We start from the raw sequence: 25929 nt of genomic DNA, 5'->3' as shown, positions 1-25929 counted from the left end.
AGTGGTGGCCCAAAATCCTCTACACCCACACAATACACAAAAAGGCAGCATTCTTCACTCCCCGCTGTGTTCACACACTGTTGTTCTGCTATTGCTGTCTTCAATAGGCTGTGTGCATGACACACACACACACACACACGCACACACGCACACACGCACACACGCACACACACACACACACACACACACACACACACACACACACACACACACACACACACACACACACACACACAGGAGAAAGGCTTCATTATGAACCACCTGGAAGTGCCACAGCCAGCTGCCAGATCAGCTGAATGTCATATGGTGTGTGTGTGTGTGTGTGTGTGTGTGTGTGTGTGTTGAAAGCAGCACGGCTGAAGTAGCTCATATATTTCTCCCTCTCTCCAGCAGTATCAGTCACATATCTGGTGATTCCAGAAAGCACGAGTGACCTTTCTGAATTGCCACATTACCCATAATTCAATTCAGCTCTCATTTTCTTTATCATAATGTCTCTCCTATCACAGGTATCATTTGATAACTGGACAAACTAGCACAGGAGAAATCGGATATTTTACAATTTCATAACAAACAATGTAGTACCATGCGCATGTTATTGTAGTCCAAAGTCTTTGTATAATATGCATCAGGGGGTCCATGCTCTGCCTCTTAATCCACAAAGAGGTCCCAGGCCTGAAAAAGAGACCCCTGCACTAGCAGGTCTTTCCTCTGTTTGTAAAAGGTGGATGTGGTGAAATGATCTTGTGTGAGTCAGTATATGAGCAGCCCACAGCTATGTGCGTGTAATAAAGATGAGTCTGTGTGCAGTTGCAGATAGGGCTCTGTGGAAGGGGAGTGTTGTGTTGATTTTGTGAAGACTGCTGTTTCACTTTTGAGCGAGTGTTTGTCTGGTTCTGTGTGCCATCTCATCTATTCAGACTGCAGTGATAAAACCAGTCATTCAGGGTCAAGCATGTGTTTGTATTTCTGTCTGTATATCCTACACACTCTCCCCGAAGGCCATGTTAGTCTGAGTCACGCACACACACACACATGGGTAATTCCAGATGAATGACAGTAGATAGCTCCGTCCTGCAGATCTGGACTGCTTTAATGAGCTGATAGGCAAATCCGTTGCTGGTTAAAGATTAAATGCTCTCCAGGGCAGCACACCTCTTATCTCAGCAGTGGGCCGCAGCATAGCGGAGCCACCGGGATTATTGCCTCTGTGTGTGTTTACGCATGGTCAGGTCAGAAGTGGGCTGCTCACTCAGCCCTTGTGTGCTTTGTTATGCTGTGGCCTGTGATTGTGTCTAAAAGGACACAAGGGTCTACAGAGTTTTACAGTCAGCTGATCAGCACATGAGCATAGATTAGTAAACACTAACAGAAGAAAAAATCATAGTATACACTTTCATGATTCAGTAGTTGGGAACAACAAGGACATTCAAAAGCTGGCTTGATGCAGTGCTTTTATTGCATTTGCTGCAAATTTCCAGTATCTGATGAACAGTGAATGAGATGTTGCCTACAATATAAACTACAGGGGTCCACCGATCATGATTTTTGCAACTGATACCGACTACCGATTTCTTGTCATCATTATCATCCAATCTTTCAAGCTTTATATAAGTGATATGTAAGCTCTCTATTGACTTCCACTTTTAAATCCTTGCAACCCTGAAGGCAATTTTAATGATTTCACATCTAAGTGGCATAGGCTACTTGATGGAAGCTTATGGGTAGCAATATTCAATTTGAAATGTAATATGCAAAATGACAATGCATTTCTGTATTTAAATGTACATTTTCCATACGTGCAACATTTGGAGCAAAATGATAATTGAAATTCAATAATATAATTTACATTTGCTATTTCCTACACTAGTTTTAACATGATTTAAACATATATTTTAACCGTTTTATAAGTTGCAAAATGGAAATGAAAATGCATTACATAAATTATTAGATATGTTCTACATGGTCAAGCTAAAATTGTAGCAAAATGATCATTTAAATGTTATTTTTCTTAATTGCATTTACACTCACATTTAAGACACTTGCGATTGCATTTTCATTAAATGTCCCATAATGAATATAGCAAAATTCAATGTGGAATTGAAAATGCAATCCGAGCCAGTCACATCCCCGCCCTGTCGATCATTGCATCAAGATGGGGCCAGGTGTTGGAAACATGGCGGCGGCAGAGCTATTAAGAGTGAGGCTTTACTGGCAGATGAAGTGGAGCAAGAACAGAAATGTCAGTGTTCCTGAAGATTATGCGATATAACCGGTACGTTGTTAGAACCATAGATATTTATGTTTAGAAGGTCTCGCAGAGAACGCGCCTGGTGCTCGTGCACGTGAGTGAGCTGTGCTTTACAACAGGTTACTTTACTCATAGAAATGATCTCAGACAACCTGTCCGAGATTATTGCTTGCTCTGTCAGTATGGTTGTATTTCTTTCTTCTCTTTTTACCATTCTTGTTGTATTAATAAAAATGATGTGTAGTTCAACTGGATGCAAATGAGTGTTATTAATAATAATAATAATTATTATTATTATTTCATTATAATAATAATATAATTATTATTAATTATGATAGGTCATAATAATAATAATAATAATAATAATAATTTCTATTCCCAAAAATAAAAGCTATCATTGTATAAAAGCTATCATGCCACAAAACTCCTGTTCCTCAACATCCCAAAGATGCTCCATTGGATTGAGATCTGGTGACCGTGGAGGTCAGTTGAGTTTAATGAACTCACTGTCCTGTTTGAGATGATTTGAGCTTTGTGACATGTGCGTTATCCTGCTGGAAGTAGCCATCAGAAGATGGTACACTGTGGTCATAAAGGGATAGACATGGTCAGCAACAATACTCAGGTAGGCTTGTAGTGTTTAATCGATGCTCAGTTGGTACTTGTAGTTGTACTTGTTGGTACTTGTGCCAAGAAAATATCTAGGCTATCACACTACCAGGACCTGTTCACATCAGAGTGCTTTCTAAGATCTGAAAGATGGGTTTAGACATCAACAGATTTATTTTTGGGAACATAAATACATTTTAATTATAATTTTATGATAATTTTATGATTGTGCATTTTGCATCATTTTGGTATGGAAAATGTACATTTAAATACAGAAATGCATTGCCATTTTGCATATTACATTTCAAATTGAATATTGCTACCCATAAGCTTCCATAAGTTAAAGGTAATTGGTTATAATAACTGCAGAAAGAAAGAAAGAAAGAAAGAAAGAAAGAAAGAAAGAAAGAAAGAAAGAAAGAAAGAAAGAAAGAAAGAAAGAAAGAAAGAAAGAAAGAAAGAAAGAACGAAATGTATCATCAAGTACATGGTCTCATTTGGTAGAAAACCTTTCAAATTTTCAAGAAAATAGATTTTGATCTTGTTTGGAGGTTCTTAACACACTAAGGAGAAACCCCCAGAAAAAAGTGATGCAATGTATTGATTATTTTGTTATTATTCATACTTGACATAATGGTTATTAGAAAGTATATGACAGGTCATAAAAATTATTTTTGGGCTTGTTCACCATCATGTCAACTGCATCTGGGCCAAATTTTGTGCTGACATCTTGCAGCAATCAAAAGTTATAGCATTTGGAACCATGATAGCCTTTTTATCAGAAGTCCAAAAACTGAGTTTTACTGAACATAAGAAGTACTTACATGTGTAAACTAGCGGTGGGGATCTTTAGGGAAATCACAATCCGATCCGATTCCAATTCTGGGAGTCACAATCCGATTCCAAAACAATTCTTGATCTATTTTTTACCCACTTGAAAATCTTAAAATCATTTTATTTTATTTAACGAATTGTGCCGAATATAAGACGACCCTGAATGACCTCCACTTTTCAAGATGTATCTTTTAGGACAAAGGCTTTTTGAAAACCAAATCTTGTCTTTTAAAGAAAATACTTTGTGTGTGTGTGTGTGTGTGTGTGTGTGTGTGTGTGTGTGTGTGTGTGTGTGTGTGTGTGTGTGTGTGTGTGTGTGTGTGTGTGTGTGTGTGTGTGTGTGTGTGTGTGTGTGTGTTTGTGTGTGCGAGGAATTGTGAGCAAACGGAATACAGGTGTTTCTAAGAAAGAAAGAAAGAAAGAAAGATAGATACTCAGTGTCATCGTGCATCTGCGGTTAACAACTAAGCTCAGAATTGATTCTGAAATTCTCAGAATTGATCCAGAAGCGTTGGAGAGAGAATCGATGCATCGATTTTTTTATTTTTTTTTCACCCCTAGTGTAAACACCTAAAAGCATAAAAATATTTATAATTACATAGAATAAAAGCAGTAAGGTCCTGGTTGATGATTGATTATCTTATGCACTGTAAATCAAAACCCGTCAATCTCAGCGATCAGTCCAATCCAAGCACGCTCCAGATGTGTAACAGCGTCCCTACCCACCCATACCTGTGGTCCCGTTTTAATTGGTTGAATTTTTTTATTTCAAATGACGTTGGAAAACTCTGCATCATGATCGCGACATGGTCAGATCCCTCAAGTCCAATAGAGTTTTAGCCAAGCAGCATGTCATGTCACTCAGTGAGGATTTTCTACGCATCATGTTATGTTGTGTGTGAACTTGTTTGAATCAAGACAACCTGCTCTAAATAAAGATTTGTGATTTAGGCCTACTGCGGGTTACTAATGTGTTATACTAATATGTACTATACTAATGTGTTATACTAATGAGTTATAAAGAATAGTGTGCCACAAAAGTAATAGAAGCGCATCCTGGCCACTTTTAATAGTTTTTTGCCATGAAATTGCGATCGGTTCGTGAGATCGGCCACTTGCCTGTTTACACCATTTTCTGTTAACGGATAGCTATCCGATCGTGAAAAGACCAGGTGTAAATGCCCCCCGAAATGCATTCGAGACGGATTTGAATCCGATCGCTCAAACCACATCAGGAGGTGGTCTGGGCCGCATTCCAGACGAAACTGGACAAGTGTAAATGCATCTGGTTGTTGAAACCAGATATGTAAATTTTACAGCTCTCAACAATGCAAAAAAAAATAAACGTGTGAGAGCGTGTTATAGGCTATATGTCATGTTATAGCCAGACATATATCACCGCAGCTGAGCATCTATTCATCAAGCCAACGTGCAAACTATCGCAAATGAAAGTAAGTAGCAGACGCGACGCACACAATCATCTTCATTAAAAGTAAAGAAACAAAATGATTTTACCAGGGCTGTTGACACTCTGTCCTATTGCGGTCTTTGATTTTGAGAAATCAGATAGCTAGGCTATCTGATCAGTAAAAACGCATTAAGTGACCAGGTGTAAACAGGCCCTCGGTGACTACAGATTGTCATAGAATGTGATTATCGGCCAATACCAATCTGTGGCCGATGTAGCCTATTGGAGCATCCCTCTGCCGGGGAACAGCATATGTCTGTCATATCAGCAGAAAACTGGCAAACCATAAATGTTTATTTATTTAATTTTGTCAGAAGTAACAAGAAGTAACCAGAATAAAAACGAAGGATGAGGGACTGCCAGCATTAAAGTCACCATGAAAATGGAAGTTGCAATAGTCTTTTTCTTCCGACACATTGCGACATATATCTGAGTGCAACTGTAACAGCCTCTCAAACAAGAAAGAAAGGTAGACAGGACTCGATTTTGTCCATCTGGAATTGATTGGATCATTGTTGTTTGCTACTGCTGCAAAGTTACAGGTAGAAGAGAAGATATTTTGTTGCTGAAAGGAGGGTACATTTTTTTTTTAATTAAAGATTAAGAGAACACATGATAAAAAAAAAGAAAGATTTGCATGGATAAATCATTTATAACAAATACTGCAATATTCTATAAAAAGAAAAGTGCCACTATTGATTTTATTGGAACTTTAAAGGTTGATGTTTTGTAATATCGCATGTATAGGGCCATATGAATTCCGCAATGCTTAGACAGAATCCAGTCATACAAATGGAATTTACAGTTTAACTGGGTAAGTCAGCAGCTTCATCTCCAGAGCTCACTTCACAAGCATTTCACCATTTTATTTGATAAAATCTTGTCATATCATTTTGCATGCAAAACTCTTCAGAGCAAGGGCTCAGCAATAAGAACTGCCCTAATGCAACTGTCACTAGTCATTGTTTTATGCATTCATTTAATTTATATCATGAATCCAAAATTAAATCATACAACACAGAATTTTTTTTTAAAAACATGACGTCTCATATGGCCTTATTTAAAAAAAAAAAAAAGTAATAAGTTATTAAATTGTTAAAGTTTTTTATTTAATTTTTATTTTTTAGCTGATTAGGTGTGTGTGGGTGGGCGTGTGTGCGTCGGAGAATGAGCCATGTTGTTAAGTTGAGATGAGTCTCTCCTTCACATTCTGTCTTTATCTCTCTGTGAGAAAGTGGTGAGCATCGACAGGAGGAAAGAGAACTGAGTCATTGTGGCCTGGGTGATGACTTCTATTCCTCTGTTTAACCCTTCACTTCCTGTTTTAATGTTTGCAGGTTTAAAGTAAAGAATTTTTACAATTTAAATGAATCCATTATATTCCTGCGTCTCTGGGCTTATCGTGGCTGATCATGAAGGTCTAATCACACAAATCACCAGTGAAAATTATGGTTAGGTCAACCGACCTGAATAAAAGTGTATCATGCTCTAGTTCTAGGTAGCTACTAGCTACTGTTTTTGTGTGTGTGTCTGTATATAGAATATATTTCTACCATGGCATTGTTGATTCTGAACATTGCTTGATTCTGGTTTGTTGACACACTTTTCAAAGGATTTTGATTGTATGTGCACAGCAATGAATTAGTTTCAGGTTTGTTGGTTGTGCTATAATTTTTTTCAGAATTTTTACGAAGTTTCGGATGAACATAAGTAGGTAATGCAGCTTGGACTATTTCCAAGCAAGATTCTTATTCAGTTGCACAAGGTGCTTTCTATACGTTAGAGCTTCTTAGGGACAACTTAGTGATAATAACTATGATATTTTATGGGTTAGTGATTTTTTCTTCTTCTTCCTGTATGACACAAATTTTCAAAACCAGTGTGAAGAGGTCCAAGCATTTTTTTATTATTATTTTTTTTTTTAGATGAAAAGGCTTGCTGCGATTTAAAAAGTCTTGCTCATTATGAACTGTCCATTAGTGCTCGTTCTCATCTGCTTTGCAGTTTATGTAGGAGGTGGAGCACAGATGTGCCTTTTTAGAGAACGAGACGCAGGGGGAAGGAGATTGTTGCAATAGAAGAGCACGTCTGAACATGCCACCACCTCTGGATCAGGATTTTCCTCAACACACACAGACACAGACAGAGACAGAGAGAGAGAGAGAAACTGGGGCTACCTCTGTCTCTCTTTCTCTTTTATCTCAGAAGGGCAGAGGAATTATGGGTGGAGAGGAAGGTCATGTGACATTGCAGCAGCTGCTACACTTGAACATTTGACTTGACGAAAAGGGATTGTGTGTATTGCTTTGTTAGATAAGCTCCGAACAGTCTTTGAAGAGCGACAGTTTGTGAACTGTCCAAGAAGTAAACTTGAGACTGACTGGCTTTGTGCTTGTGTGTGTGTGTGATGTTAATGTAAAGGTGTTGTGATTGTTCTCAGCGCTTGTGTGTTTGTGACTCCCTGCCATTATGCATCAGTGAGCTGGAATGTGAACACAGTAGCGCTTTACATCTGCGTTGTGTGTGATGGATCAGTGTTTCAGTGCTGCTGCTGCTGCTGCTGTTGTTTTTCATTATTAATTGCTCTGAGCGGTTCGTGTAAAGTGCAGTGGGTGAACAGGTCTTCAGTGAGCTCTTCTGTCTGTCTGTCTGTCTGTCTGTCTGTCTGTCTCTCGTTTTACTGTAATGGCGGTGGATTTGTGATCGGCTCTAAGAACCAGCCCATGTTTCCACTGCCATGAAAGCAAAACAGTGACACTGACTGTGTTACTACTTTTGTTCATTTTATTTTTTGTTTTACTCTAATTTTATAATATCTACAGCTGATGCTGGCATTTCTTTGATTTATTGTGTGTGTGTGTGTGTGTGTTTTCACTGAAAACACAACATCAAGTAGGCTATGCTTTAGCTTATGTTGTAGATAGAAGAACTGCTCATTCCCTCTGATCGTATTTGAGTATTATTGCAGCATTTTGCATTCATTGTGCAGTCTTACTTTTGATTCATTTTAAGCGAAATATTTCAGATTTAATTTTACAGTTAATTCCTCTAAAATACATCTGATCGCAGTCAGGCGACCCGATACCAGCCTAATTATTCAGGGCTTTCATGATGCCTGGCCAGAACAGGGCCTGCTTGGGCACAGGTACGTCAGTGAGAAAGGTCTGTTTGCCACATGCTCTGTGGCACATGCTCGATCTGATGATAATAAACTAGAGATAAGTAACCTTAATTTTTCCAGGCCCATTGTTCCTCTGTTCTTAGTCTGGATCTTTTATTTTATTTTTTTTATTCTGTGATTCTTTGTTTAATCAGTGTAAATGAGCTATAGCATTTTTAATCTGTTGGTGTTTTTGCATTTTGCTACAGACTCTGAGAATGTGTGTGAATCCTCACAGACAAACCGCCTGTGACCTTGGGCATAACCTTTGACCTCTTCTCCTTCACCTCTGTCCTGCAGCTGTTGAGGACAGACAGTGTTTTTTTGTGTCAGGCTGTTAACGTCCTCCATGAGTCAACCTTTCAGTGTGAGGTCCATGTATTTCCTGTTTATTGCTCCTAATATCTCACTCCACTTCTCTATCTCTCTCAGGCATGAGCCATGAGCCAAAGTCACCATCGTTAGGCATGATTTCCACTGCGACCCGCACCACGGCGACCGTCAGTCCCCTCACCCCGTCTCCCCTCAACGGTTCTATTGTGCCCAATGGCAGTCCTGCATCTCAATCCGCCCACTCGGGATTCGCCGCTGCCCTCCGCAAGCTGGCTAAGCAGGCCGAGGAACCCCGAGGTAAGCCGCGACCCCCTGACTTTTGATCCTTGACCTATGTGTCAGTGCTCTAAGGACTCAGATGCTCTCTGGGTACCGTCTCTTTATTGCTATGATAATTACCCTTTAGTGGAATTCAAACTGGAATAAATCAGGTTTGCTTCTCCTACAAGTCCTGGTCATGGGTTTTCGCTGGGTCAAAAATGGTCTTCGCTGGTGGCGGACGAACACGGCCATCCACACACACAGTGCAAAGTACTCTACCCTAGGGGTGTGCGATATATATTGTCTGCGATAATATCGTAATTGGTGTTTTAACGATGTCCCTCACTTTGCAAAACCAAACAAAAACACACCTAGAGAGTGCATACACTGCGTGATGTAGCCATTTCGGTTTAGGTTAGACTACTGCTCGTGCGCATTTAGAGTTCACGCTCTTACTGTGCTATATACTCTATTAAAATGCAGTAAAAATGCCCCTGCATTTGTATTTGTCTTTTAGCCTATATTTATTTTATATGGTATAGTTAAGCAATCACACAAAGAGTGTCATTCTTTTTCCAAACATTAGCACAATTGCAAATGCAATATTTATTTTATACAACAGTTTAATAAACAAATTAAGGACTTACATTTTAGACACTATTGCCTGTTTTGCTCTATTTTGCTGGCGAAAATAGTTCCAAACAAAGCCGTAGCAGGTGCTTTGTTACTGAATGAATCAGTCCATTTGAATGAATCGGTTGAATTAATGACTCAATGATTTGCTCATTAACGGTGATTTGCCACCACCTACTGATGGTTTTAGTTTCATGTATCTTTTCAATTTTAAAATAATTTCAGATATCATCAATGTTTTATTTTTAAAACATCAAAACATTAATCATGCATTTGTAACTGCAGGTTGTAAATGCATTTAAATTTGGGCTATGCCGGAAATCCTGACAACCACAGTGGCTGAGTATTCTGTTTTACGATTTGGTCACCCGATTTTCCACAAATTTAACAATAGCCTACTTCTAATTCAAATTCACTCACACTTTAAAGTCCCCATGTAGTCAATCATTTTATCCCTTAAAACTCTCCTTTGATCACCAAAATGACATATTTAAACATTTTTTTTCCTTGGAAAAAAAATCTTCATGCCTTAAAATAGCTTGAATGTAACGCCAAACCCTTGCCTCATTTAGTACACACGGTTCTATGGATATGCACATTAGCCCCGCCTCCACTAACTCACACCAGCTCAGAGATCCACTCGTTGACGATCACACGTTTCTTCGAAGTGGCCGCTTTTAGGACAGCGGTAGGCTTTTCTTTGACTGTTAGCATTTTTAAGACTGTCTTTTTGGGCTCACCATCTTCTAACATTACGCTCTTACACCGTATTTCTTGTCTGCTTAATGACAGTTGTTTGATGACTCATATTGATGTTTGATGACTCGTATTTGGCACTCCCCATTGAGGTCTGATGAAGGACCTGCGCCTGGACACGACGACAACGCAGTCCTGAAGTGTCAACTAGTCTCTCCCCTGTGAAGGCCTCCTTCCCTTCCCTTTACCTCTCTACAGATAAAACGATGTCGGGATAATTCCGGTTCACGTGGCTACGCGGAAGCGATACAAATTCTGTATTATACATTTTTCAAGGCTTGTACCTTGGAACCTATTTCATGGTTTGCGTTCTCGAGCCACCAGGCACTGTTTTGTGCAAATGAGCGGCCGGATCGCATTAAGGGTTTTCTGTTTAAGGCATTTTTATTGTTATTGTTGTCGCCCCGATAAGAACATTTATTATTTCCTTCAGCTGCGACACTTCAGATGTGCACTTTTCGCCATGATGGTTTTGAATTGCTTGAAATATGTTTTGAATTTGGAATCACTTCAAAAAGGAAACTTCAGTTAAGTGCAACGTGTAGCGCAAATCTGTCATATAGGCTACATAAAATTATAATGAACAGAGTTACACCTTAAAGGGGGGGTGAAATGCTCATTTTCACTCAATCTCCTGTTAATCTTGAGTACCTATAGAGTAATATTGCATCCTTCATATCTCCAAAAAGTCTTTTGTTTTATTATATTTTTAATTGAAAGATTGGCTGTACCGAGTCTTTCCGGAAAAAAACGAGCGGCTGGGGGCGGGCCGTGTGGGCGAAGCTAAAGCTGTGCTAACGCGCCGAGCTAACAACACACAGAGACATTTGTTCAACAGTTTTACTCACCGTTCCAACGCAAGACCGCGAACCTTTATCATTGTGACTGCTCGATCCTTAAGCATTAGACGATCTGGGCTTTGTTTATAAAACAATCATCGTCGAAATGCAGGGAACAACAGTCTTGCACAACTCCGTTTATGCTCAGGAAAACAAACTCCATCCACGGGTGCCTTAACGCTGGGTTCTTTGGGAATCTGTGCAGGGTTGTCTTGCCCTGGCAACCAAAAACACACTTCTTTGGTGACATTGACTTCCCAAAAGCCGGGCAGGGCGCTTTGATGGCGAACTGCTTTCACTCTCTTGCTCTGTTTTACGAGTGCGCGCGCGCCCGCGATCTTACCGGAGAAGTGCCCTTAGGACCCATATAAGGAAATTCCGCCCTCTCTTACGTCAGACAGAGCCATACTCGAAAAAAACTTTCCGAAACTTGTGACAAACCGGAAGGACAATTTTTGGAACAAAAATACTCCTTCAAACGTACAACTTAACTTTTGAAACTTTGACCATGTTTAGCATGGGAATCCAACTCTTTAACAGTGTAAAAAACTCAGTATGCATGAAACAGTAATTCACCCCCCCTTTAATGACTAGCACAGTTCGCTTGTGCATTCGCAGCCTTTTGTTTTGTGCAATTGTAAGTTGTAATATTCATGGGCGTCAGTTTGGTTTGAAATGTGCTGGGGACAGAGACGCATTCGGAAGTGCATTTTCAGATGTGCTGGGTACAATGACGCATTCATTTATTTTTTTCTCTTTCACGCAGGTCCTGTTTTGAAAGATGATGTCCTGTAGCTTACTAATGTAAATAAATTAAAATGTTTAATAAAAAAGCGTTGCTAACACAATGCTAAATCATAAATCAGTTACTAATATTACTTTTATTTTGTGCATTTATATCTAATAGTTAAGTTAATTAACATGATAGTAAAGCACCTACTGGTGATCATCTTTAACTTCAACGCATGCAGCTCAAACAGCAATGCATGACATTAATAACTAATGATCAGGAATGTCATATGCATAACATTATAATGAGAAACTATTGTAATAAAACAGTGAATTCTTTGGGTTTAGTTGCTGTACAGTGTATAATCATGGGAAGAGAACTTAGTTCAAATTCACTTGTGCATTTGCGTTATTTTGTGCAAATATAAGTTGTAATATTATGTTTATGTTTTCTAAATGTTTGATAAATCTCATATAGGATTTTATTTTTCTCGTATTATTTTACGATTATTTTCACCAACAATATAGTGTAATTCTAATAATTAAATTTTTGTTAATTTTTGTCCATGCAAAGCCCATTCCATTTTATTTATGGCACATGCTTTTCGATTCTTTAAATGCAAGTAATGTTGTCCAATGACTTGTTTGCATTATTTAGACATAATTTTATTTCTTTGTAAGGCAATATATTTTAAATGTTAGCTATATTATTTTCATTACCTGTCTAGTGATGTATGTTTATGCTGAAACATAGGCTAATTAAATAATGGTTTGTTTTTTTAAACATCTATTGCGTGTCTTGAGTTGACTTGCGTAATTTATGTTTTGCGCTTCCGAATTTTCATTAGGGGAACATTGTACCTACCTGTAATTTTCATGGTGTATTGTAGGATTTTTTAGGAGCGACCTAAGCCTGGTTCACACGGGACGATTTTAAAATTGTTGGCTGATTTTCCAAACCTGAGAGACCCCACGACCCACACACGGCGATAAAAAATCACGGGTCTAACAGTTTTGGTCGTACAGTGTGTGGTGCGCAGCCACACGGCAAAATCAACACATCACACACGAACCGATTTGACTCCCGAGTATTCCCGGGTCAGATGGAAAATCTCAAAAAATCCCCCGAGATCACACGTAATTTAATACTGTGCTTACGAGGATACTTGACAAAGTGAATATTTTGGCATACTTTTGTGTGTTTTTGTCCGTTCAAGCCATACCTGTCAAGTTTTGGATTTGAAAATAAGGGAAATTTTCCGGCGCCCCCCCCATGCTGTCAACATTCATTATAGCCTAAATGAAAACCCAAAAGGGTATATATGAAGAGCATTTATTTAAAGGCTTATTTGCATTATCATTGCTTGTCTTTACATTTACATTTTATTTTCATTCCACACGTTCTTTTCATTTCATATTGCTTTTCTTTTACAGTTTTTCTTTTCATTTTACATAACTTTTCTTTACTCTTTTAGTGAGTTATTGTACAAATTTGTTGCAGACTTTGCATTCGCAGTATTTACATGAGGGTTTTGTTTTTTTGGCAGGAGCGCCCAATTCCGTCTTTTTTCTTCTTTTTTTTAACGAACTTTATTATGAACAATGCACAGGACAATAGGTACAGAGAACACTACAAATACTGTGCATGCCTTCCGTCTCTGTAGTAGCGTCCATCATCCGTCTCTGTTTTTTTTTTTCTGTTTTTTCCCGCGTTGTCGCCATAGACTGTAAGGGTTGTCACTCATCATCTGACCTCACACACTAACCTCGCGACAACTGCCACCTACAGTACTGCCCTACAAAGGCAAAAGACCTTAAGTCGCTAGAGTGTGGAACTGAGAAAAATGACTTTAAAAATTTTTAGTTGTCCCGCTTAATTAATTATAGGTAGGACACTGGAAATTTGCCAAATAGATGTTTAAGTAATGGAAATTATATACATAAAAAAATCTTGAGCTCAAACTTGACTTTTGACCACTATTTTAAAGTTACTGTACTCTGCCTTTGTATTGTCAGCAAAAAGTGAGAGGTCATACCAAGGCAAAAGGCAGTAACTTCCACATTATCAATATTTAGTTGCTGATCACCATTAACAAAATCATTATAGTACACACATGTATAAAATCTAGTGATCATGGCATTTATTTTGTATGATTTACAATTATTTATAGCCATCTACTTATTGCTATCCTGTGCTTTGGTTGCTTTCTGATGGCATTATTAATACATTTGACATGACAAAATACCTCCTATTAGTCCAGCGTTGACTCGACCGCGTTTAGGGGGCGGGGCTGAAGGCGAAGTTTTGGCACTCTGCCAGCTAGTTTGCGAGCTTTAATTCATGGATGTATTCATCTGATACGGCAATGTGTAACGTTTTTCTGTCAACTCTGCATAATCCTTCGCGATCGTAATCGCACGTTTGTCGATGGAGCAGACCATACTAAATGTTCTGACCGCTCTGAGGACATCAGAAGTTAGAGCGACTGATGGCAGCTGTACAAAGTACACAGTGACAGGATACACCGTAATTTTAATTTTAATGAACATTAAAACAAAGGCAGATAACCTTACAATCTGGTAGGTAGCATTATTTGATTGAACACCGGCACCGTAACTTCATATTGACGCGCGGCTAAACAAAGGCAGAGCACCGTAACTCGTAATTTGAGCGTTCCAAAACAAAGCCAAAGAGCGGTAACTGATGTTACGGTGTTCTGCCTTGGTTTCTCATGGGCTTTTGGAAGTTACTGTTAAGACAAATCATTATTTTCTCGAAAAATAAACGGAATTGATTCAAGATACTTATCCACATGATAAAGAAGGTCTTGAATGTGCCAAAAATATAAATAACTCATTTTCGACCAAAAACGAAGTTACGGTCTTTTGCCTTTGCACGGCAGAGTACCTGTAGTAGGCTACTGCAGGTGGCAGTTATTGCGAGGCTACTGACAGACTCAGATTAGGAATGTGTTTTTTTTGTGTGTTTTTTTACTCCGCCCGGGCCCGGGGTAGCCTATTATTATTAACTATTATTATAGTTATTATTATTAATAACGCAGGTTAAAAACCGGGAGATTTACGGGAAAATACTAATACGGGAGGACGGCGGGAAAGCAGGGTAAAATACGGGACTTTCCCGGCCAAAACGGGATACTTGACAGGTATGGTTCAAGCGTGAAAGAGAACTCAATGCGGCAGCGCGCTGTCTGAAGCGGCATTCTGTGCGCATGAGTTCTGTGTGTGTGTGTGTGTGTGTGTGTGTGTGTGAGTGTGTGTGTGTGTGTTCATCACACAGAGAGGAGATTTACAGACAGCGCGCCGCCAGTACAGATTTAAGTTCTTTTTTGCGTTTTATCGCGCTTAATTGTTTCTTAGCACTTGAATGAATGATAGCGTGATAAAATACTATAGTATAGAGCAGCCAATGGATGAAAGAAAAAATCTACGCCACAGTCCACAGGCTGCGTGCTCGTTTGTCGCGGGGGACACCACCACACACGAGGAGAAATCGGGCCAGAACAATCCAACATGTTGGATATCCCCGATTTGAGATCGGAGCGGTCCCGATGTCCTTCCAGGCAGACGAGAGCAGTCTTAACACACCACACACGGCAGGAATATCTGATCAGATTATTTTACGATAATCGGAGCATCCTTAAGATTGTCGGAAGGGGTGAATCGGGGCTAAAATCGGCCTAATTATCCTGCCGTGTGAACCAGGCTTTAGTTATTTTGCAGTTTGATGCACCCGCAGCCTATATATGCCTCCCTAATCAAACACATCTGATTCAGGTCATCAGCTCATTAGCAGAGAAGACATGAAATGGGTCAGACAATAGAGACGTTCAAAAATATCAAAAAACAGGATTAATAAACCACTGTGCTATAATACTTATTTAACTGTTTTGCATTCAGTGTTTAACTTGCGTTTTACATAGCCTAGTTGTTTATTATTATTAATGGCAGATTTTTTTAAGGAATCTTTTGCTTTATCTTTATCAAGTTAAAGGACAAAAATAAAATAACATGATCAAATTAGATTTCACAAAGAGATATAACAATAGCACACCACTTGGAGAGATGAGTTTACAGCCACAGTTCTCTCATTTGAATGGGATCACCTAAGTTTGCATTTATGTTGGATGGGTTTTACTGATGATGATCCTAGGTTATAAATGCTGTCTGCTGAGACCTCCATCTTAACCTGCTGTCTTTGTCAATTACAGATATGTCTGTGTACAAACGGATGGTGTTTGTTTATGTAGCTTGAGGAAGGTACATGCTGTACATACTGTTCACATGCACACGAATGTACACACACTCTACATTCTCTACATGGTGCTCGGCTGTGTTTGCAGACAGCGTCTCAGCAGGGAAGCAGTCTTTAACACTCTGACAGAATCTGTGATATACCACATGTTTCCTGTCTTCTGCCTGTCCTCTAGTGTGAGTGTTCTCCAGCAGACCCAGGAAGAGTTTTCCAGGGAGGTAACACTTTGGGGTGGATGGCTCCAACACCCTGCTGTGAAGAATTTCTCTAGTTGTGAACACAACCACTCTGGACGTTAATGTGATGTACCCTAAGGTGTTGTGTGTAATACTCTGGATTTACTAGACCTCAGTCAAAGCCTGTCTGTGTTTATTTATTTATTTTTTTATTTTTTTATTTTTTTTATTTTTTGGTCCCTCTTTGGATATTGCCAAATCTCTGTGCACTCTCTTTCTTGTTCTGTGCGTTATTTGGATTTTGACCGTTTGTGGCTTCTACAAGATCTTTAGATTTGACGAAATGAGTGAGATTTATGACAGTTTTATTTGAAACACTCAGACTTGACTGAATAAGATAAGATCATAAAAAAAACACCTTTGCTCTCATAGTTATATCCAGTGACGCATCACATGAAAAACTAACTCTGGTTGGTCGCTTTAAGTGTTGACAAGGGTCTTATGTGAGTGGTTCTTGGTCAGAATAAGCTGCAGTGTTGAGATGTTATTCTGATACTCAGCCCTCAGCTAGCTGTGTTCTGTCACCTGTGTTAACTCTGTCCTCTGTTTTTCTTTCTCATTATGTCTGTCTCTGTGGCCCGTGTGTGGGTGGCGTTTAAAAACAGATAGATGATGCACACTATGATTAGGTCAATCGCACTGTTAAAAACAGCTCTATAAACGCCTCTGCCCAGTGTCTGTCCTATTTGTCTCCAGTCCAGACAGCTGTAGGCCGCAGGAGCTTACAGACTAGATGGGTGATCTGAATGATGGCAGTGTAGGCTGATGTCCAATTTCCCAAAACTTTCATTTATTTCATCTATTTATTTTAGAGGTAAGAGCATGTGTACATGAACATGCAGTTAACGCAATAAAATGTTCAGTTAAAAAGCACATTATACTTTTGAGGACAAAACTAATGAACAAATAAGTGTGAATGAATGTGAAATAAAAATGTATACTGCACAAACTAAATGGTAAATAAATACCTAAATAAATTAGTGATTGACCGAAACCCAAATTAAAGTTTACATTTAGATGAAAACCAAAGCTGAAAATTAAATTTATTTAATAATCAATCAATCAATCAAATTTATTGAACAACAAATTAAATAAAAACTGAGTTGTATACAAACATTTTACATTTTATTTCATTTTTATTTCAATTTATTGTGTTTTTATTAATCATTTATTGCATTTATTGTTTTAAATTCTTTTTACAGTGTACATTTATGTCTGTATTTATGCATTTATGTATGTATGTATTCATTTATTCATTTTTCAGTTATTTTTCCTGTATTTCAGTATGATAATAAGCGGATGGTCTGTTTAATCCTATTGTAATACTCAAAATTAGTGGTCGACTGATACTGATTTTTTTTGATGGCCGATATCTGACTTTGAGAGCAGGGTGGCTGATGGCCGATATATATAAATCTCAGACTAATTTAAACATAGTAAAAACACATGAATAACAATCGCTGAAAGGAAATGTCTTTATTTTACCTAATATTCACTAAATTAAAATAATTTGAAAATGAATTAAAAAATAAATGTTTAATCTGTAAAATAAACAGACAGAAAGTTTCTGTAATCCTATTTGTATGTTGTCTAGATAGAGAAATGAAATGAAAATAAAATAAAAAAAGGAAAAAAAATATACATAAAAAGGAAGTATGCACTGTAATCTATGGAAGCTTGTTTCCGCCACTGAATAATAAATAAATAATAAAAATAATAATTGTGACTTTTTTTCTCAGAATTGCGAGATATGAAGTCAGAATTGTGAGAAATAAAGTCGCAATTCTGAGAAATAAAGTTGCAATTGCGAGATATAAAGTCGCAATTGCGAGATATAAAGTCGTAGTTCTGAGAAATAAAGTCGCAATTGGGACATATAAAGTCAGAATTGCATGTTATAAAGTCAGAATTGTGAGATATAAAGTCAGAATTGTGAGAGATAAAGTCAGAATTGCATGTTATAAAGTCGCAATTGCGTGTTATAAAGTCAGAATTGTGAGATATAAACTATTCGGAGGTAAAAAAAAAAAAAAGTCCGTATTTTTTTCCCCTTAGAATTGGACTTTATATCTCACAATTGTGAGTTTATATCTCACAGTTCTGAGAAAAGATGTCAGAATTACGAGATATAAACTCGTAATTATGTGTTATAAAGTCAAAATTGCGTGATATAAAGTCGCAATTGCGAGGAAAAAAAGTCAGAATTCTGACTTTATAACACGCAATTCTGACTTTATATCTCGCAATTCTGACTTTATAACACGCAATTGCGACTTTATTTCACGCAATTCTGACTTTATATCTCGCAATTCTGAGAAATAAAGTCAGAATTGCGAGATGTAAACACGCAATTGTGAGATAAAAAGTCACAATTATTATTATTTATTTATTATTCAGTGGCGGAAACAAGCTGAATTCAACTAAGTCTGCAATGTTAGTGAAATTAAATGTTTATTAGATATTCAAAGACTTGATTTAATGATATAAATGTGTATTTGCTGTAGGGCTGGGTGATATACAAAAAAAAAAAATTTGAAAATTCTTTTTTTTTTTTTGTCTCCAGATTGTCGCAGTGACTGCAAACTAGCATTCAGATCTGCCTCCATTCAGTTAGCAATGCCCAAATTCCTACGATCCAATCAATTCCAGAAGTCGACATCAAGTCCCGCCCTATATTTTTTCCTCATTTCAGAAGCCGTTTCACTAGGATATACGTTCAGTTTCATGCTGACTTTAAAATCACATTACATTCTAACATTGAAAAAACATTGTTAGAACGTCAAACATCAATACGTAGTTGATGTTCGACGCGCATGCGCGGAATAGGATGTTTTTAACACACATGTATTAATCTTGTATTTAATGTAATTAAAACTGTAATGCCGAGTTAAAGATAGATACACATTGTTGTTTCATTAGACACTACTAGCTATAGAGTATTTAAAATGTATTTAAGCAACGAGTGCATAGTGTTTTGAATAGCCTATAAACCTATGTATTATTATTGTTGTTTGTTTAATTTGTTTAAATTTGTCCTTTATGAATACAAATAGACTGAAAATATCTATAACTATTGTCTTTATTTTTCTTATATACCCTTCTTTGTTATTTGTTTAATATTTCTGTAATGTAGCATTTATTCGTTCATGAATTAATCAAATATATTATTTTTCTCTCTCACTCACTGTGCTATGACAGATTAAGAGTTATACTAAAATATGTGGGACATCTTTTTTTTTATACCATAAGAGATTTAATAAATGAAGATGACAAGAAGAAAAAGAAGAAAAACTATCTTGTGTCTGTCTGGCATCCGATCTGTTAAAACATCCCAATGTCCAACAAATTCACAAACTGTTGGGGACAATAGCTTATTAATTAGCCTACGTTACTTTGCATGAAAATAGCGCTATCCCGTTATCAAGAGAGAGCTCAATCTCTATCTAGGCAGACTTTTTCCTTCTAAATATTTTGAAGTTGAGTGTATAGCCTACAGTTAAACTTATGATCTCCGATTTTGTTTTGAGTGTTTTAGACAATTATGAAAAGCAACTATAATGAATAAACATTTATTTGACTTGACTGAGGGGTGCCGCGTTACTAGTCATGCGAACCCTTCTTTTCTTTCATTTTTATTTTTATTGATAAGAATGTTTATCTTAGCTATTAGAATAATACAAATGGAATGGCATTACGTATATGGGAAATTACATGATGGATAAAAACAGACAAAAAGAGAGAAGTTTTTAAACTCAACTAACTCTGTCAGAGTGATGGATATCCTAATAGTTATAGTGCAACTTCTGCACATCTATCATGTTACAGTGCTTCGTGTCAACTTATGGATTACATTAGATTAATACTATAATGGATGATAATAGCACTAATTTGGGCAGTGTCGTTGGTATTGCAAATCTTTGAAGCTGCCATTAGGGAGAAAAACATGTTATGGGCCATAATGTAAAAGCTTTAATGTTAAATTCATCCACTATAGCCATTATTATGGAATATGTCATACAGATTTTATAAAATAGTATAATTTGTGGATAATGTAATAGGTAACCGCGCCCATGCGTATTTAAACTTTCATGATGTAATCGAAACCTACTACAGCGCATGCGTGTTAAAACGTCAACTACGTATTTGATATCAATGACGTCATCGCTCTATAGGCTGCAGGGAGGACTTCTGGACACATCGGCCGTCTAGAAAAGCTTATCGGCCGATGCTGATAATTAAAAAATCGGTCAACCACTACTCAAAATTTGATTACAAATGCAAGATAACCATTTATTTCTGAGATGATAATTGGATGCAACCTGATGTCAAATGTGTATGGTTGCATACTAGAAACTATTGAGGGGAAATAGCAGTATGCAGTACTCTAGTAGTACACAGCCGATCTGTCTCTCTCACAGCAGGTGTCTGTGTGTGATTAATTAGCTGCTCCTTGTGGACTTGGATATTAAAGGGCTCATCCTTTATCCAGAGGAGACAGAGACACTGAAGTATAGGGGAGGAGTGAGTCTCTAGTTGTGGTTGTGGTAATTCATTCAATCCTGTCCGAACAACATTTGCTTTTTGTCCCCGTACCAAAAGTGTGCGTAGAAATGACGTGTCATGTATATTATTCATTTATATTTATATCATTGTATATTATTTTATATATATAAAATAGAATATTTCATAGAATATTATGACAAAATATAAAAATGACTTGTTTGTGCTGTTTATTTTTATGCTTCATTATAGTATTGTGTCTCATTTCAAAACTCTACTGGAATCAATTGTGCACTGTTTGTGTGACGTGTGAAGTTGCTGCCTTTTGTAGAGTGCTTCGAATCAGGCTTCTATCTCATTGAGATGAGAACCATCGTGATATCTGCTGCTTCATGGAATGAACCATGTGAGTGCACCACAAAACAATCACGTGTGTGTGTGTGTGTGTGTGTGGGGTAGCATATGGACTAAGGCGTGTTGAGTTCTGCTCTCACACCAGGTGTGAAATGGGCTGTTTAATTAACTGCTGATGCTGTTCTAATGCAGCCTGAAATGTATGTGTGTGTGTGTGGTCAGTGTGAGGCAGAGGTGGGTTAATAGACGAACCCTCAGAGAGAAGAGATGCACATTAATCACACCGACACACACTCTCTCTCTTTGCAGTGTGAAATCTGTTCATTTCAGTGGCATTCCGAGCGTGACAGGAAGTGTTGGAAGCTCTCGGCCATACATGGGCACGGCTTCCTTTGAGAGCAGCTTGCACAGACGCATTGCACTGAATACATTTGAATATCATTAGCATCTCATAAAGCACACCAGTTTGACTCAGATGGTGTGTGTTTCAATAAGAGGCCCATCTGCCTGCGTGTGTGTGTGTGTTTCAGTTGAAAGAAAAGGCACCAATAAAACCTACTTGAGAGAGACCTGATGTCTGTCTCTCACACACATACACACACACACTCTTGTGATGATATTTGGTGCAGTAATTTAGCACTAATGCTGTAAAGACATATCAAATATGGATGTGTGTATGACAGATCCACACTCACAAGAGCTGGAGAATGAGGAGAAGGAGGATGATGTTTGATGGATGAGCGCGTGCCGGATTGAATAAAAGAGAAGAAATCTGTAAGGGGTGATGGTGGGGTGGGATGGATCTCGCTGCACATGTGCCTGCAGTCCTGCTGAATTATTCACACTGTCCTGTCACTGTGTCACCATGGGAGAAACAAATGAGAAGACAGTGAGAAACGGCAGCAGATGAGCAGCTGATCAGTGATGACCACAGGCGTTCCTGAACTCCTGAACTGCTTATATAGGTATCATAGACATCACACTCCTGACATGAAGGCTGCCTCATTCCATGCCTCATTTTGGCAAAATTCCAAGCAGAATGGCAGAATGGTGGAGAAGGCAAATACCATAATACACTGCACTAAGCTCTGTGAAAAAAATAAATCCAAGATGGCAGATGAAGCCAGCGATAAATTGATTATAAATGTACAATTACGCATTAAATGCTGAAATATATTGATAAAAAAAAATAAAAGTTTAAAACTGCTTATAGGTTGTCACACCATTCCAGTATACCAGTCATACAGTAGTATCGCAATGCTAAAGCTTTAAAATGGTAGTAGTATTGTTACCGTAAGTAATGTTGTATTTGCGGCAGTAACACTATTTAAAACTTTACTTTGAACACTATGTCTGCAAAAAACATTGCAAGAGACTCTTTTTGACCGCTGTTGCTTTCCTGCTGTGCCCAGTGTTGTAAATGCTGTGTGGATTTCGCGCCTTATTTGGTATTGAATGTTTTCTGACCCTTCAGTTCAAACACACGTCTGATTCCAGTTCATTTGATGAGATGTTGCATGCCTTTCTTCATGGTGCAATTCATCAAAACTCAAATATCACTTTTCAACATCATAATATCTTAATATAAGAATCTATTCTCTCGCTTCGTCCTTTGCTCACTTGACCACTAACAGGTGTAATGGTTAGTTTCTGCCATCTTTGCGATAATGAATGTAATTCCATTCATCATCATGGCAGCATTTGCACTCCACTCTTATCAGTCATTTCAATCATTATAATGTGATTTTTAACATTATTAATGAATTATGTTTTAATATTCATTCTGTCCTCCAGTCAAAGTCGCAAACTGCAGAATATGGGGGCAAAAAAAAAGCTCCTGTCTTGTTTTTTATATTTATATTAGCAATGTGACACGAGCAAGAGTGCTGTTTTTCCGAATATCAGCACGATTGCAAATGTGATAAATGTGATTTTAAATGCCCCTTAAACCAAAAGTTAATATTAAATGTTAACTGACATTTTAGATTTACATATTAAATGACATTTTAGACACAACATGGACAATATTGAAGTTTTTGCTCTTATTTCACCAGTTAAAATAGTTAACCAATCAGGACTGTTGTGCTTCTCTGAGCAACACACAACTGTGTTTTTGAACGAATCAGTGATTCAGTGAGCCATTCATAAAAACAGTCAGGCCCTGTCCCAAATGGCACATTCATATACACATTTGGTCTTGTGGACTTACAATGGTTGTCGCGTACATGTGTCCTTTAAGTCCATGAGATTGTATGGTGTCCCATTTGTCATTAGGTTTTTATAAGGGTGCTCGTGAGCGCCCCCTTTGCGGTCAATATGTGCCCTCACTGCGCACTTTTGCTGAGCTAGCACTGATTCGAGCTCCGCAGCAGACTTCTTCCTGACAGTCAAAGCGTCGTTATGTCACAAAAGTGCAGACTCGTAGGAAGTCCGCAAGAGGGTTTAGGGTGCCATTTGGGACAGGGCCTGCTTCGTTCCTGAATGAATCAGCCATATTAAATGAATAAGTTGAATGACCCAATCATTAATATTTGCCTCCACCTACTGGCGGTTTTAGTTTCCCATTTAAAAGTAGGCCTATTATTAATATATATATATATATTTTTTTTTTTACAACATTTCATATTTCTATAATTCTGAATTTTATATTTAAAACATTATATTCATAACATTATTTATGCAATTGTAATTGCTGTGTGAAATCACCTTTAAGCAGGATTAAACTGTCAGTATAAATACATTTAAATGTCACTTTAGATTCAGCTTCTGTGCCACTTCTGCAGTGCTAAGATTGATATTGTTTACACTTTTCATTTTATTGGTAATAGCCAGTTCATTCTCAAAATTTGGTCTGTTTGCATTTACATCTAGGTATTTATAAAAAATGTGGTTAATTTTGTAGATTTGAATTATGAATTAACACAATACTGCACGGTATTGTGATACTATTTGGTATCGTGATACTTTAGCTGATATAGTATCGTAACGTGTTTATGGTATCATGAGCACTCTAATACACAGCCCTATCAAAAAGTGAGACGGTTTGTTGTTTTTATAAGATAAAGTGAACCAAAAATGTAATTTTTCATAAAAAAAAAAAAAAATCATGTATTTGTACCTGTTATTCAGTAAGGCTCATTAAAAGGTATTTTTTAGAAGATGGTTTTATCCTGTTTATTGCTATTTGGCACTAATACAACCTAGAGCTGCTTGATTCAGGATAAATAGAGAATCACATTTTATTTAAAAAAATAGAGATCACGATTCTCCCACGATTCTAATTAGACAACTAAACAAAATAGCATAGCCTACATAGCTGTTTCATACCTATACATGTCAACTGCTTTCCCTGGCTCAGGGGCAGCAGCAGTGCAGATCTTAATGTTCTGCTGTAATCGTACACAGCCGAATCGTTGGCATTTTGGAATAAGATTGCTTGGGTGTTTGAATCGAGATTGTGATCTTTCAACAATTAATCGTGCACCTCTTATGCAACCTCTTAACCTCTTTCAAAATAACCAGTCGCAGCTTTTTCAGTCAGGAATGTGATGCTACATGAGTAATGGATACTGGTTTTTGGAACAGAAGTGTGTGTGTGAGTGTGTGTCCATGTGCGTGTGTGTACATGCGCAGTAATCAGCTTGTGTTAAATGACTGAACAAGACAGGAGGAGACACTCGGGTCTTTACTGGGACTCAGCTGCTAATTGCTGTTGTGGACTCACTCTCTCTCACTCTCATAGTCTCCCTCCCTCTCTTTCTTTCTCTCTCTGCCTGCATGCATGTTTAATGGTGTGCAGCTGTAATTACTGCAGCAAGCGTCTCTTCACCTCCGCTCACCTTTGCTCCTCCTTTGCTGTTGACAGAAACCTTTGTGGCGTCTTTCTTAAAAGCTTTCTGGAGAGAACACCAGCTCCTAATGGCTTGTCCCAAGACAGGCCTGTGCCATGAATGTCTTGACATTTGAATGAGCATGGCTGAGATGACTGAAAACGGGTTCTTATTCTGATTATTATCCGGCTTCATTTTTAAGACAATATCAGATCCAAACCTTTGAATGAGTATGTTTCTGCCAAGTGTTTCTGCGAGTGAGTTCACGTTGTTTATTGCGTACACTATTGGCCGGCGCTGGTCATGTGTGTGATGCGTGTGATGCTGGCCAATAGTGAGCCTTCGTTCTGACGTTGTGCTGCGCTGTTACACTACGTGAACTCACGTCAGAGGCCCACACAGAAGAAAATGAATACTTGAATAAAGTCGTTATTTTTATTTGTTTTGCGCACAAAAGTATTCTTGTCGCTTGATAAACTAACTTTCTGGGTCGGCAAGTTTGAGAATTTTCGTTTTTGGGTGAACTAACCCTTTAAGGCTTGTGAGATTTACTGTACCATAGTTTCCATACCTTGTTAAAATTGATTGCTGAGAGGAAAAATAAAAACTGCATTGGTGTATGTCACATTTTATTATTCCTTCTGGAAATAATGTAAAATGCTGGTAAATAAAAGGAAACGTAAAACAGTATAAACACTTGAAAACAAACATGTTGTCACGTTCTGTTGTTGTTTTCATTGGTTGTCATGGCAGTTCATTGGTTTATTGATTATATCACTCCTGATTCATTTCAGTTCATTATCTGGTGTGTATATATTGACCTTATTTTTCTCAGTTAATTGTCTACTAGTGTTGTATGTGCC

At 37.8% G+C, this 25929-nt stretch overlaps 1 protein-coding gene across 4 annotated transcripts in view; it reads left to right on the top strand.

Moving 5' to 3' along the window:
* gse1b (Gse1 coiled-coil protein b) overlaps window positions 1-25929 on the top strand; it is a 289712-nt gene that overhangs the window by 232626 nt on the left and 31157 nt on the right. For 3 of the 4 annotated variants that reach the window (XM_081372433.1, XM_081372432.1, XM_081372435.1), the window contains exon 3: window positions 8755-8952. The exons of the other annotated variant lie outside the window; for it this stretch is intronic. In XM_081372433.1, the coding sequence (XP_081228559.1) occupies window positions 8755-8952 (198 nt within the window). The remainder of the gene's footprint in view (window positions 1-8754; window positions 8953-25929) is intronic. 4 annotated transcript variants of the gene reach the window in all.

Source organism: Scardinius erythrophthalmus (assembly GCF_964197995.2).
Source record: "Scardinius erythrophthalmus genome assembly, chromosome: 8".
Lineage (NCBI taxonomy): Eukaryota > Metazoa > Chordata > Actinopteri > Cypriniformes > Leuciscidae > Scardinius > Scardinius erythrophthalmus.
Note: the sequence above shows the minus strand (reverse complement) of the source record. Positions and strands in the feature narration are given on the sequence as shown.